Source organism: Panthera tigris, chromosome B3 (genome assembly GCF_018350195.1).
Source record: "Panthera tigris isolate Pti1 chromosome B3, P.tigris_Pti1_mat1.1, whole genome shotgun sequence".
NCBI lineage: Eukaryota > Metazoa > Chordata > Mammalia > Carnivora > Felidae > Panthera > Panthera tigris.
The window spans coordinates 134,480,758-134,494,950 of NC_056665.1; the positions used below are offsets into that span (position 1 = coordinate 134,480,758).

The window sequence follows — 14,193 nt, forward strand, 5'->3', positions numbered from 1 at the left end:
AGTCCGTTTCACTTAAGAATGGCCTCGATGAAGCAGTAAAAGTCATGAATTGTATTAAATCCTTTCAGTAAAAGGTTTTTTAAAGCTCTGGGTGGCAGGCTGGGAAGTGTGCCTAAAGCAGGTATGCCGCACGCTGATACGTGATGTTTGTCTCGAAGAAAGCCAGTTGGGGAACTGAGTTGTGAGTTACACTGGCTGCTTTCTTCTTGGAACGCCATTTTTTCCTCGAAATAATGACACAGCTCTTCAGACTTGGGTATCCTGGCAGAGATGAGCGAGGTGAGCTTGTCACTCTGAGGAAAATAATTGACAGCGTTTGTTGCCTAAATCCAATAAAATTCAAACTTTCAAGTGAAAATTAGAATTTTGGAAAGCTGTGCTCATCACCAGGAGATGGACAACGTAAACTTAGAAGGCTTTTCTGATGGGGTTGGTAGTGATATTTGCAAACGTGAGGTTTAAAATATTGTCAAGGTTTATAAGATTCCTGTAACTTGGTGAACTGTATTTTGCAAATAACTAAAGCTTGTAGGTACAAAATAGCACACAAATAAAAGATCCATTCAAAGTGCAAGATAAATCAATCATTTTTAATATGTAACACTATAAAAAGTTATTGGTATCTTTCAGATTCCACATTACGCCTAATTTTTAAGAAAACAACCAGCGTTTTGAGGTTCCTGGGTGGCTCAGTTGGTTAAGCATCTTACTTCAGCTCAGGTCATGATCTCGTGGTTTGTGAGTTCCAGCCCCGATTTGGGCTTTGTGCTGACAGCTCAGAGCCTGGAGCCTGCTTCGGATTCTGTGTCTCCCTCTGTCTCTGCCCCTCCCCCATTCGTGCTGTGTCTTTTTCTCTCAAAAATAAACATTAAAAAAATTTTTTTGAAAACCTTTTTTTTTAAAAAAAATGTTTATTTTTGAGAGAGAGAGAGAGGGTGCATGCACGAGTTGAGGAGGGACAGAGAGAGAGAGGGAGAGAGAGAATCCCAGGCAGGCTCCATGCTGTCCGTGCAGAGCCCAACATGGGGTTTGATCCCATGAACCAGGAGATTGTGACCTGAGCCGAAATCAAGAGGCGGATGCTAACCGACTGAGCCACCCAGATGCAGTGTTAGAATTTTAACGTAACATCAAAGAATATTCATGGAAACACTATTTAAATATATTTCCCTTTTCCAACTATACATCTGTGTGAGGCTGCATTTTCTTCATATGCTTTAACCAAAACAACATATTGCAAGAGAATGAATTCAGCAGATGTGAGCATCCAGCTGTCTTATATTGGGCTACAAAATAAAGAGACTTGTAAAAATGTAAAATAATGCCATACTTTTTACTAATTTTTTTGTGCGGCCGGGGGTGGGTGGGGGTCTTTGGAAAGTGTAATTATCTCTTGTAAAAATATGCTGTTAATGTGTAATGATTTTATTACTTTTTAGTGAAAAGATGAATATTTTAAAATTTTCTCACTTTTAATTTCTGATTTGGTAGACATTAATAAGTGTAATCTACCAAAAACCAAAAAACAACAGCAAAATGTCTTTGGGGTTTTCAGTAATTTTTAAGAGTCTGAGGCAAATCCTGAGATCAAAAAGTTTGAGAGACCTACGTATGTAATCATCCTATGCTGATGGATTTTAAAGTTGAGTCTGGTTTTTTACCATTCCAAACATTGCTGCAATGTGCTTTTTTTCTCACGCTTGTGATTGTTTCAGTAAGATAAATTCCTAGAAGTGTTATGTCAAATGACAAACACATTTTTATGTTTAGACATTGGCAGATTGCCTTCTAACATAGTTTATCTAACTTTTCCTGTAATAGTGGGTGAAGGTGCCCTTTTCCCACATAGTAATTAGCACTAATAGATTTAAGGTCTAATAGGTTTAAAAATGGTAGTGTACATTTCTTAAAATTTTGCATTTTTCAGAAATCATTAGTGAAATTAGACATCTTTTCATAGCTATTTTTCTTATTTTGTCAATGGCTTGTATATGGATTTGTCCTTTTTTTGACATGTTGATCATCTTAACTGATTTGGAAGAGCTGTTAGGAAAAAGAACTTCTGATAGTCATGTAGTGCTGCAAATAATTTTCTCAGTTCCTTATAATTTTATGAGATTTTAAATGTCAGTGAGGTTTTTTTTTTCATGTTGCTGTATTTATTTTTTCCTTTATGGCTATTGGGTTTTATGTCTTGTGTAGGCCTATATCAAAATTATAAAAATATTATCTATATTTTTTTCTGATTGGTGATTTAAAAAAAAATTTTTTTTTTTTACATTTATTTTTGAGAGACAGAGATAGACAGAGCACAAGTGAGGGGGGGCAGAGAGAGAAGGAGACACAGAATCCAAAGCAGGCTCCAGGCTCTGAGCTGTCAGCACAGAGCCCGACGCGGGGCTTGAACCCACAAACCGTGAGATCATGACCTGAGCTGAAGTCAGGCACTCAACCGACTGAGCCACCCAGGCGTCCCCCCGATTGGTGATTTTTAACTAGTTTAAATTAAACCCATCCTAGAAATGTAACAGCTCAATTTTGGTACTAATCTGAATAGGATCTGTCATCGCATGTAATGGAAACTTGAATGGTTTCAAATGCAAGATGATAAATTTACAGATATACTGTGTCTCACACCCCACTGCCTGAACCCCCTTGTAACGGTATTTCCTTTTGTTTGCTATTTTTCTTCAGTTAAGGAAGCGTGTGAAGCTTGAAGGGAAAGAACTTGAAGAATACTTGGAAAAAGAGAAACTAAAGAAAGAAGCTGCGAAAAAACTTGAGCAGTCAAAAGAGTGAGTTGTTTTCAAACAGATTAAAAGCTTATGGTTAATTGTATATAACTTAAGAACTTATTTCTAAGATAAATTTTAATTGAAAATATTTAAATTTTATGTCGACTTTGTTACTTTTGTTACATCTTTAAATGGTGCTAGAATGCCAGATGCTTTCAGTGCTAATTTTTTGTTTTGTTTTTAAAAAAATCGAGGCACCAGGGTGGCTCTTGATTTCACCTCAGGTCATGATCTCATGGTTGTGAGTTGGAGCCCCGTGTCAGGCTCCACGCTGACCCCGCCAAGCCTGCTTGGGATTCTCTCTCTTTCCCTCCCTCACCACCACCCCCCCCCCCCCATGCTTGCACCCGCTCTCTCAAAAAAACACAGTTAAAAAAGAAAAAATCAGTTTTAGTTTTTAAAGAGCTTTTTTTTTTTTTTTTTTTTTTTTTTTTTAAATTTGAGAAAGAGAGCAAGCATGAGCAGGGGAGGGGCAGAGGAAGAGAGAGAATCTTAGGCAGTGCTCCACACTCAGCCTGGAGCCCAATTCAAGGCTCAGTCTCATGACCCTGGGATCATGACCTGCGCCAAACTCAAGAGTCGGATACTCAACCAGCTGAGCTACCCAGGTGCCCCTAAACAGATTTTTTAAATGACTTATATTGCTCACATATTTCTCTTTTTAAAAAAATTTTTTTTAATGTTTCTTTTATTTTCGAGAGAAAGAGAGTGTGAAGGGGAGAGGGACAGAGAGAGAGGGAGACACAGAATCAGAAGCAGGCTCCAGGCTCCGAGCCGTCAGCACAGAGCCCGACGCAGGGCCCGAACTCATGAACCATGAGATCATCATCTGAGCTGAAGTCAGATGCTCAACCGACTGAGCCACGCAGGCGCCCCATATTGTTCACATATTTCTAATTTCTTGTTCCTCCCTTGTATAGACATATTACCCCATTGTACATCTTTCCTTCTCCCTGATTTTTGTTTCATGGACTGCTGCATATCTGCAGGCAATAAGTTCCATCAGATTTTTCTGGGTTGGTTTTTTTTTTTTTTTTTTTTTTTTATATTTATATTTGAATGATACTTTTACTGGGAATGTGAATTAGCAATTTACAGACTTCATTCCATTGTTTCTGGCAGGCAGTTTCAGACAATGCTGTCATTGTTCCCTTTGTTCCTCTGTATTGTGTATGTGTGTTTTTCTCCGTTGATTATGATCTTTCTACCTTAGTGTGACTATGTTATTTAAAAAAATTTTTTTAATTGCATGTAGTTGATGCTTTCAGTGCTAGTATTAATGAGTATTTATTAACTGGCAGTTAATGTTTTACAAACTATCAATCCAATAATATTATCATTGAATTAATTAAATAATAATTTTCTAAACATTAATTCAAAATCTTTTGGGGACTTTATGACCTTTCTCTGTTCCACAATCCTCTTAGGGCAGACATCGATTCTAGTGATGAGAGTGACGTTGAGGAAGATATTGACCAGCCCTCAGCTCATAAAACCAAGCATGACCTGATGATGAAAGGTGAAGGTAGTCGTAAAGGAAGTTTCTTCAAACAGGCTAAAAAGTCTTATCCTATGTTTCCTGCCCCAGAAGAAAGAATTAAATGGGATGAATATGGAGAAATTATCAAGTACGTGAATAAGTTTTTTTTTTCTTCTAGATTAGACTGTTTGGTGTATAACTCTCTGTATCATTAGAACTCGATAAATTTGGCCTTTCTGGTCATATCATGTGCTTTGATAGTTTCTCAGTACTCCACAGAGGATTTGTATAGTTTGAAACATAAAAATAGAAAGGATGAGGAACATCTAGAGAATAAATATATGTGTATTTTAAAGTTTGAGAGAGTGAAAGAGAGCATGCACACGTGAGCATGAGAGTGCATGCAAGTGGGGGAGGGACAGAGAGAGAGAGAATCCCGAGGGATCTCAGCACAGAGCCCGACAGGGGGCTTGAACTCATGAACTGTGAGATCATGACCTGAGCCGAAATCAAGAGTCAGGTGCTTAACCAACTGAGCTACCCAGTTGCCCCTAGAGAATTAATATTAAAGGCAAACCGTCAGGTTTATTACTTAGGTATGTGAAAGGTTCAAAAAGGTGACCAAAATCCCTCCCCCGCCCCTTAAAAAGAAAGGGTAAGGGACATGCATTGGAGAAAGACATAGGATAGGGAGAATTTTTGATAGATTGTGATGTGTGAAGTTTGGGAAATGGGTTACATCTCAAGCAGTGTTGTACACATTTTAGTTCCAAGAGGGATGTGAGATAGCATGGGTGGAATCATGGGAAGTCTACCAAATTTACAGCCACTACTGGAAGACAACTGAGATTACGTGTTCAAATCCAGGTTTGAAAACACTGCTATCCTGTGTAAAGGTCCCTCATGGTTCCCATTGCTCTGCAGGCAAATGTCAAATGCCTTAGCATGACGCATGGTGTCTTTCATAATCTGGTTTCTCCCGACTTTTCTGTTATGTTTCTGTATATTTCTGTCATGCCGTTGAGCATTCTCTGCTGTCGTGGTACCAGCCTTCTCCGTTTCCTTCTGCTCGGCTTCTCCACGTCGTGCTCTTGCACATGCTCCTCCCTCAGCTTTGTTCCGTCTTCCCGTCCCAGGTCTCCAGGCGGTTGAATCTGGCCTTACAAATTTCTGGAAGCCTTTCCTGTTTCTTCCTTGCCACCCCAGTACAGTCTAGGTCCCTCCCTGGTGCCTTCTTTGTACTTCCCGTAATGCTCTCTTAAGCATATAGTGGATTCTAGGTCATTCTTGGACTTACTTAGGAAAATCCCCCTGTCTACTTGGTCCTCTAAAATAGTGGAGAGGAAAAATAACAATCTAAATAACATTGGTGAGTTTGTTTACCATTCTACTTATTCTGCTTAATTAGTGTCCAATATTCAGTTTTCAATTTCCTTATCTGAAAAGTGGGGATAAGAATGATAGGAGATTGTGTTTTTAAGGCAGCTAGCATAGAATCTGACTTGTGACTCATGACTCCTAGTGAGCGTGCTCTAAGTGGTTGCTGCTGCTATTGTTATTATGTGGATTATAGGTGGAGAAGTTGGACTCCAGGGTCTGAGAAGCTCCTATAGCAGTCTAGGTGTTAGGCAACAGAGGCCTGGATTCTCAGGAGAGGGAGCAGATTTGGGGGGTGGGGCGTAGACAATTCCAGGGGGTTAGAGAGAACATTTTTAAGTTTGTTTTTAAATTTGAACATACAACTCTCTCTGATACGGGAAGTAAACATGGGAAGCTAGATGCGTTCGTGCTTTGTTGAAATAAAGGCAAAGGCTTTTGGGGGAGCTCATGATTTTGTATCTCAGTCTTCTTGGTAATGTGCCAGTGGGGAGTCATCTTTGGGCAGGGATAGAATAACTGGGGCTCTAAAGGAAATCAAAAGAGGCCTGAGATTTATAAGAAGTGGGACTTGGGAAGAGAAACCACAGACACAGAAAAAGGATGATCGAAATAAATGCAAGGCCAGGTTGTAATAGTACTTTTGATAACCATGAAGCTCTCCTAATGGTCTATCTAGGACTCTTTACTAGCCCAACAGCACGCTCTGACGATCATTCCTCAGTGGTCAGGAAAAACACAATAGATGCAGTCATTTGGTAATCGATACTACAAAGTTGCATTAGCTTTGGATCAATTGTGTGTTGAAATCTTGAGATATGTGAGGAGCCTAAAACTCAATGCCATTTACTAAGTACATATATTATCTAATATTAGCTTGCTTGTTAGTGCTCTAATTAGAGACTTATATAATTTAGACCAGAGGATTTCTTAGTGCCAGAACTTCAAGCAACTGAAGAAGAGAAAAGCAAATTGGAATCTGGCTTGACAAATGGAGATGAACCCATGGATCAGGATCTATCTGATGTTCCCACTAAGTGTATTTCTACAACAGAGTCTATTGAAATAAAGTAAGTGCTTTTTGTCGCGTTTTGAAACTAGGTTACAAGATAAAATTTCAAGAACTTGAATTATATAATGTACATTGTTTCAAATGTGAAATTTCTGAATATCCTCTAGTAAGTTGTCGCTTTTAAAATTTAATTTTTTTTTTCCCTGCAAAGGTCTGTGAAGCATGGTGGCATTTTGTTTTCATTAACGGTATTTGAAAGCCAATGCAATTGAATTGGTATTGAGGTAGGGGTTTAACATTAAACTGTACATTTATATGAAGAAACATTCTGGACTTTTTAGTAAGTCTAGTAGCACATGTTTAATTTTTCTAAGTGTTTGTTTCGTAAAATATACTCCTTGACTTAAACATTTCTAGTGCCATAATGTCTGAAAAATGTTATTATAATCTGAAGTGGTTAATATACCTTTTTCCTTTTCTATTTGGTACAGTTAGTAACACCAGTAATTCATCATTTTGGATTTTTCTTTAAGTCTTTAGATAGCAAAGCAGTTTATCTGTCCAGTGATATTTAGCATATATTATGGGCTATGATTGTTATCTACATAATGCATATTAACAGTGTCACAAAATTCTCTGCAGAATGGCTGTATATCAGTTTATACTTTCACTAGCAGAGCAGAAGGCTTCTTTCAACCCTGTTTCCTTACCAACATTGGGCATTATTGAACTCTTTAACATTTTCCAGCCCAATAGGTATAGAGTAATAACGTATCACTACTGTTTAAGTTTGTCTTACGGTGATTATTAGTTTGATTATCTTCTTCAAATGCTTGGGACCTTTTTTGTTTTCTTGTCTATGAAGTCCCATGTTTATGGCCCTCATGTCTTTTTCTCTAGGGGTTGTTGCCCTTATGTTACTGATGTGCAGGGGTTCGTTGTACATCTTGGATGTTACCCCTGCTTGGTTTCGGACAATGCAGATAGCCTCTCCCATTCTGTTATCTGTTTATATGAGTGGTCCAGGGTCTACCTTGTTTAAAAAAAAAAAATCTTTAAATTTGATGTAATGAAATAATAAAATAAAATATTTTCATTATGGTGTTCGGAATTGTATATGATGAAGTCCCTCCCTGTCCCTGGTCATAAACATAATTCTTACATTTTATTCTATTGAATTCAAATCTTCACATTTTTCTTTTATGGCTTCAACTCATCTGCTGTTGTTTGTGGCATTAGGTCAGCAATCGGTTTTATTTTTCTTTATATAGTGAGCCACTTTTTCTAATAATACCTACTGAAAAATCCATAACCCTTCCCCCTCACATACATATTAACACTGTAACATGTGTATTCCTCAAATCCTCATTTTATGTATTGTATACATTTCTTTCCTGATTATAAAAGCCATTAATAACTTGGTTTTAAAATTATCAGAAAAACAAGCTTGGATAATTCTGTCTAATTACAGAGCTAGGGTTACTTACATAGACTATGAAGGACGCTCTGATGGAGATTCCATTAAAAAGATCATTAATCAGATGAAACCACGACAGTTGATCATTGTCCACGGACCACCAGAGGCCAGTCAAGATCTTGCCGAGTGCTGCCGTGCATTTGGTGGGAAAGATATTAAGGTGTACATGCCAAAGCTACACGAAACAGTTGATGCCACTAGTGAAACTCACATCTACCAGGTAAGTGTGCTGGCACCCGAGCCATGTGAAATAAATACATTATTGTTGCAGATTAGGACAGGTACATTAGGAGTACAGGGGTGAGTGAGATAGACGTGGTCCCCTGTTTTAGGAGGTCTTCTAGTCTTTAAGGTGTTAGGGGCTTATAACAAGGGAAGGGCATTTATCACATTGTTATGCCTCTGATAGAGAAAGTACAGGATGTTGTGAATAAAGAGGGAGACACTGCCCCAGATTTGGAGGTTTAGAAAAGATTTTCCAGAAGGAAGTGATAACTAAGCTGAATCCTAACATGTTTTGATGGGTTGTCAGGGTAATATAGAGAAGGGAAAGAGAGAGAAAGGGTATTCCAGGCAGAGGGAACATTTGCAAAAGTATAGAGGTGACGGGAATGGGGAGTATTCAAGAATTCGAAAGTTTTATAAAAATTCACTGATGTCAAGGTTCTATTCGTACTTGAAAAAAATGGAAGCAGATACAAAAAACAAACGAGAATAGCACAGAGGAGAGATTAGCTTTTTTCTGGTAGCACGAGTTGGTGTCAGTTAAAGCAGGGATGATGTCTAGATTTAGTTGGAAAAAATGGATTGGAATTCACCAGGCAGAAAAGTTACTCTGGACAAAACAAGAGGAAGCAGCAGTCCAAGAATATGGATGTGTGAGGTTCATGGTAATGGAGGAAACAGAAGTAATTCAGTGTTCTTGAAGCAGCAGCAAGGGCTGATGGGTGAGACTTGTCAGTGGTTCTCAACCTTGGCCACACATGAGAACCATCTAGGGAGCTTTGGGGGTGTTAGGGGGACTCAGTGCTCTGGTTTTAGTCTCATCAGTTATGTTAGAATCACTGGAGGTGGGACCCTGGCATTAACACGTATTTTAAGAAATTGTCATGTGGTCCTAGTGTGCAGTCAAGGGCCTAGTGTGTCTACTTTGGAAAGTGGACAGGGGTCTTAATGATCTCATGGGTCACTAGGTCCTTACCAGTCACGGTGAAGATCAGGTGGGTGAAAGATTTTTGAATCTTAACACACATTACCAGAGTCAGGAAATAATTATAACAGGTTATATTTTGTTGTTAATTTATACTCTGAGGATTTTATGTGTCTCCCTCCCCTTTGCATGATGTGTAGGTGAGATTGAAAGACTCACTTGTCAGCTCCCTTCAGTTTTGTAAGGCAAAAGATGCTGAATTAGCTTGGATAGATGGAGTCTTAGACATGAGAGTTTCCAAAGTGGACACAGGAGTTATCTTAGAAGAAGGAGAACTGAAGGATGATGGAGAAGACTCAGAAATGCAGGTGGACGCTCCTTCGGACTCCAGCGTTCTGGCACAACAGAAGGCCATGAAGAGCCTGTTTGGGGATGATGAAAAAGAAACGGGTGAAGAAAGTGAGATCATTCCGACTTTGGAGCCCTTACCCCCCCATGAGGTAACAAGCACGTCCTGCTTCGGCCTCTTCCTTGATTTGTCTCCCTTTGGATTGCGCTTTTATGTTTTTAACTCTTTACGATATGTGTCCAATGTAGGCTGATTTTGGAATTTTAAAATTAAGATGACTCAAGATATGGTTATGTGTTTGCACGCCTGAGCGTGTGTGTGTGTGTGTGTGTGTGTGTGTGTGTGTGTGTGTGTGTGTGTCCTAGACAGCAAGGGCTTGATAACAATTTAAAGGAAATGTTTAACAAATACTGTAAGATCCATGATCGCTTCGTGACTGATTTTTTTCAGTATTTAAATTTTGTTTTGTTTTTTTTTTAAACGTTTATTTTTTATTTTGAGAGAGAGGGAGAGAGAGAATCCCAAGCAGGCTCTACGCTCAGTGCAGAGCCAGACATGGGGCTCGATCCCATGACCGTGAGACCTCAACCTGAACCTGACACTTCACCAGCTGGGCCACACAGGCGCCCCTCAGTATTTAAATTTTGGTTGTGAGGATTACGTCACATACCTGCTTCCGGTCAGGAGAGCTATAGTTTTCTAAGACGGTGGAACTCCTGTACTCCTATTTTCGTGTGCTGTCAATTCCGCTGAAATCTCTTTTGGGTTCGATGTAGTTAGAAATCTTTTATTAAGTATGGCTATAATTTTAATCTAGTGTTTACGTGTTCTCAAGAGATAATCCAGTTAGCAGAGATCTCAGGTAATTAACTTACAGCGGTGTGAAAACTGTGTAGTAAGAGGCCTGTGTTCCTGCAGAGGCCTCTTTAGCCTTTCTGTGCAATAAAGAATAGAACATAGCCTCTGTTGTTGGACTCCCTTCTAGTAATGCTCTTGAGATTGGGGCAAGAACTCGAATCTTTTTACTGTGCTAACACTAGTGCTCATCAAGGCAATTTCCAAGTAGCAGTGTTAGGTTGAACCGCTTGTTTTTCTGAGTCCAAAGCCCCTGGCATACACTGCATTCGCCTCAAGGGAGAAGGGAAGGTGAGACTGGGGTCAGGGGAGAACTCTCCTCTGCACTAAATGAAGGAGGAGGATCTGGCAAATGAATTTTTTGGTTCAGTTCTGCCTCCTGGCACTCTCCTTGACCCCCTCAGGCAAGTGGGTGAGTGAGGAACATAACTTTACCAGATGTCTCTCTGTTACTGTGAGGCATGACTAATAAAATCGATTGGGAAACATTCAGAAAATGTGAAGGGCTTTGTGATGTTAAGTAAAATAATGAGGGAAAATTCAGAATAACAACTTGGAATGGGACTTACAGCCTTGATACGATCTGTCAAAGGTCTTCAGGGAAAAATAGAAAATATCTTAGAGATCATGTGTTAAATCTCACTTTATTCGGTACCACTGTGGTGGTAACACTGTGGTGTTTTATTTGAGGTTATTCTTTCCCCTTTAACCTTATCTAAGGTTCCTGGACACCAGTCAGTTTTTATGAACGAACCAAGACTGTCAGACTTCAAACAAGTTCTTTTACGGGAGGGGATTCAAGCTGAATTTGTAGGGGGCGTACTTGTTTGCAACAATCAAGTAGCAGTCCGCAGGGTAAGTGTGTTTTTAATAAGGGATGAATTGAAGAAATGCTGCCTTCTGATGTGTTGCCCTTTTGAATTCTGTAATTCTTGATTGGTAATTTCACAAACTGGAGATCCATAATTTATATTCATTATGAATGATGACCTTGAAGGCTTATAAAAGTGGCTCTCAAAGAAATAATATATAGTTTCATTGTAAATTTTTATTTGAATCCTCTGACATTTACATGTCTATGTAAAATTCATGACTTGAATGTTAGATCCATATTCTGTGAATCAGAGCAACCCATTTGCAGACCAATCATCAAATAATCTAATTAATATATTTTGGTTATTATATCTGCATATTAATGAATAGGAAATGTACTAAAGGTTTTTTTTTTTTTTTTTTTTTAACTTTCTAGACGGAAACTGGCCGCATTGGATTAGAAGGCTGCCTTTGTCAAGATTTTTATAGGATAAGAGACCTTTTATATGAACAGTATGCCATTGTGTAAAGAACGTGATGTCAAGAAGTGTCTGTTTGACCTTTCTAAGAGAAAAGGGTTCTTATTCTAAGCTTTTGCTTTTTTGTTTTGTAACATACAAAAAAGAAATGCCAGAAAAATTTAACATGCATTAGATTTTTTAAAAATGTAAATAGAGTTCGTTTTGCTAATGGTCAAATGAGCATTCTACCTTTTGACTTTCAGAATGATAGAGATTCTAACAAGTGTGCAGGCCGGAGAGTTGAAGATGATTGGTTTCCTCTATAGACCCCTTATTCTAGAAGGGCTTTTTACTTGAATAAAACAATGCAACTTAGCAAACCAGCTCATGGCCTTAGAGAAACATGTTTGCATGAGCTCTTGCAAACAGTTTCTTACGTTTTCTGGAATGAAAAGTGAGAATTATTTAGAAAAGATGTGTGCTATATAAAAAAACTGATGAAACGGTTTTTTGAGGCCTATGTGTTTAAAAAACAAAAAACAAAGAGTGTACGCTCAGACTTTTCTTTGGAATTCTGATATGCAGTTGGGGCATATCTCCTTATCCCTGCCTATAGTTCTGGGTATTCACTCTAGTCTGAGCTGGTACACATTTGGGTCAGGAATCAATTTTTATTTCTCCCATTTCCTGTTTTATCAAGATTTTGTTGTTCGGTATGAATTATAACAGCATCATTTGAATATATATAATGCAAAAGAAATCCTTGATGTATGCACTTAGATACATCTTAGCTCTCAGCTAGGTTACTTTATCGGAAACTGTTGCGTGCTCTGTTTTTAAGGAAACAAATGCTGAACCACCTATTTTTATAAGGTAATAGTATAATTTAATCAAAAGGTGTAAATGTTTTCATCTCTTAGGCTTGCTCCTTCCTAGGGTTGCTGAAGCAGTGGCTGGATTTTATAACCTTGCTACAAAAATAATACTGAAGTTGGATAAGGTCATCCTTTCTTGTGTTCCTGTCTTTCTTCGGGCTAGCAGCCCTCACGTAGTATAAACCACTTGTGTTTAAGAGTAAAAGCTGAATATATGCAATTCTCATTGAACTTAAAAATGAAAATCGTGTTGCCCGATTGTAATGTGTTGATGCTTTTTCAGTGCATAACTTGATCATGGCAGTCCTTGATCTTTACTTCCTAAGTATTTAAGCCCTCCTCTTCATACTTAGCGTTTTTAGAAGGATCATTCTTGTTTAACTTATATGGATCTATGTATAGTACCACCCAGTGATATCAGACTAGAATTAAAATTTCATTCAAAGTTTACAAAGAATTTACTGTGGATTATAGTGCTAACGCAAAGTTATAGTTTTCTGATCCTGAAAACCAGATATGCGGAACAACATTACAGAAGATGATGGTGAAGAGTATGTTTTCTTTGTAGAGCTTTGAAAAATTTTCACTTAAGTTCTTGTTACTGAAGAGAGTAAGCCTAGAATCCTAGTTATATTCCGGGGGAAAAAAAGTCTGCATTCGTTACATGGCTTGAAGCATCTGGTTATACATATTACATTGCATTCCTGATATTGAAAAATTGTTTCTTGCTTTAGCCTTTTTATTGTCCTTTGAAAAGGAATTAAATTTTAAAGTACTGCTTGAAGATGGCTGTGCTAACTAATGTCATTGCAAGAGCAAGACTTTGACCTGTTTCTAGATGACAGTATTACTAAACTTTCTAAAATGAAGACATTTGTTCAGCCTTGGTTACTTAAGAAAAGTATAAATTTTAAAAAGGACTATAGATAAATCATGAACGCAGAGAACTTTTTCAGATCTTTGTTTAAAGGCAAAATAAATACAAGTGGACCATCAGCTTATATGTATAGATAATTTGGTTAAAAGAAATTTTATTGTAGCATTTGTTACAATGAGATTATAAATGTCAAGTTTCATTACAGTTTTTTTTTGTTTTGTTTTCATGAACCAGAAGGTGTTCTGAAACAGAAGTGCAGAGGTCAATTTTCTAACGAGGGCCTTTAAAAAAAAATTGAAATCTAATTCACGTACCATAAAATATACTCTTTTAAAGTATATAATTCATTGGCATTTAGTATATTTAGTGTTGTACAACCATTACCACTGGCTCATTCCAGAACATTCTCCTCTCCCTCAAAAGAAACTCTATACCCATTCCTTAGCAGTCACTTCCCATTTTTTCCTTCGCCCTAGTCCTAGGCAACCATCAATCTCTTTCCTGCCTCTATGGTTTGCCTATTCTGAATATTTCATAAAAATGGTATCTTACAAAATGTGGCCTTTTGTGTCTGACTTCTTTCACTTAGTGTATTTTCAAGATTCATTGATACTGTAGCATGTATCAGCATTTTTTATATGGTTGAATAATATTCCATTGTGTGGGTACACC

At 38.0% G+C, this 14,193-nt stretch overlaps 1 protein-coding gene across 3 annotated transcripts in view; it reads left to right on the forward strand.

Annotated features, from left to right (window-relative positions):
* The window catches only part of CPSF2 (cleavage and polyadenylation specific factor 2), a 34,131-nt gene extending 20,314 nt beyond the window's left edge, over positions 1–13,817 (forward strand). For all 3 annotated transcript variants that reach the window (XM_042990408.1, XM_042990409.1, XM_015543395.2), the window contains exons 10-16: positions 2,695–2,795; positions 4,223–4,423; positions 6,570–6,722; positions 8,136–8,361; positions 9,492–9,791; positions 11,216–11,350; positions 11,745–13,817. In XM_042990408.1, the coding sequence (XP_042846342.1) occupies positions 2,695–2,795; positions 4,223–4,423; positions 6,570–6,722; positions 8,136–8,361; positions 9,492–9,791; positions 11,216–11,350; positions 11,745–11,837 (1,209 nt within the window). In that variant the 3' untranslated portion in view covers positions 11,838–13,817. The remainder of the gene's footprint in view (positions 1–2,694; positions 2,796–4,222; positions 4,424–6,569; positions 6,723–8,135; positions 8,362–9,491; positions 9,792–11,215; positions 11,351–11,744) is intronic.
* The last annotated feature ends 376 nt before the right edge of the window (positions 13,818–14,193 follow it).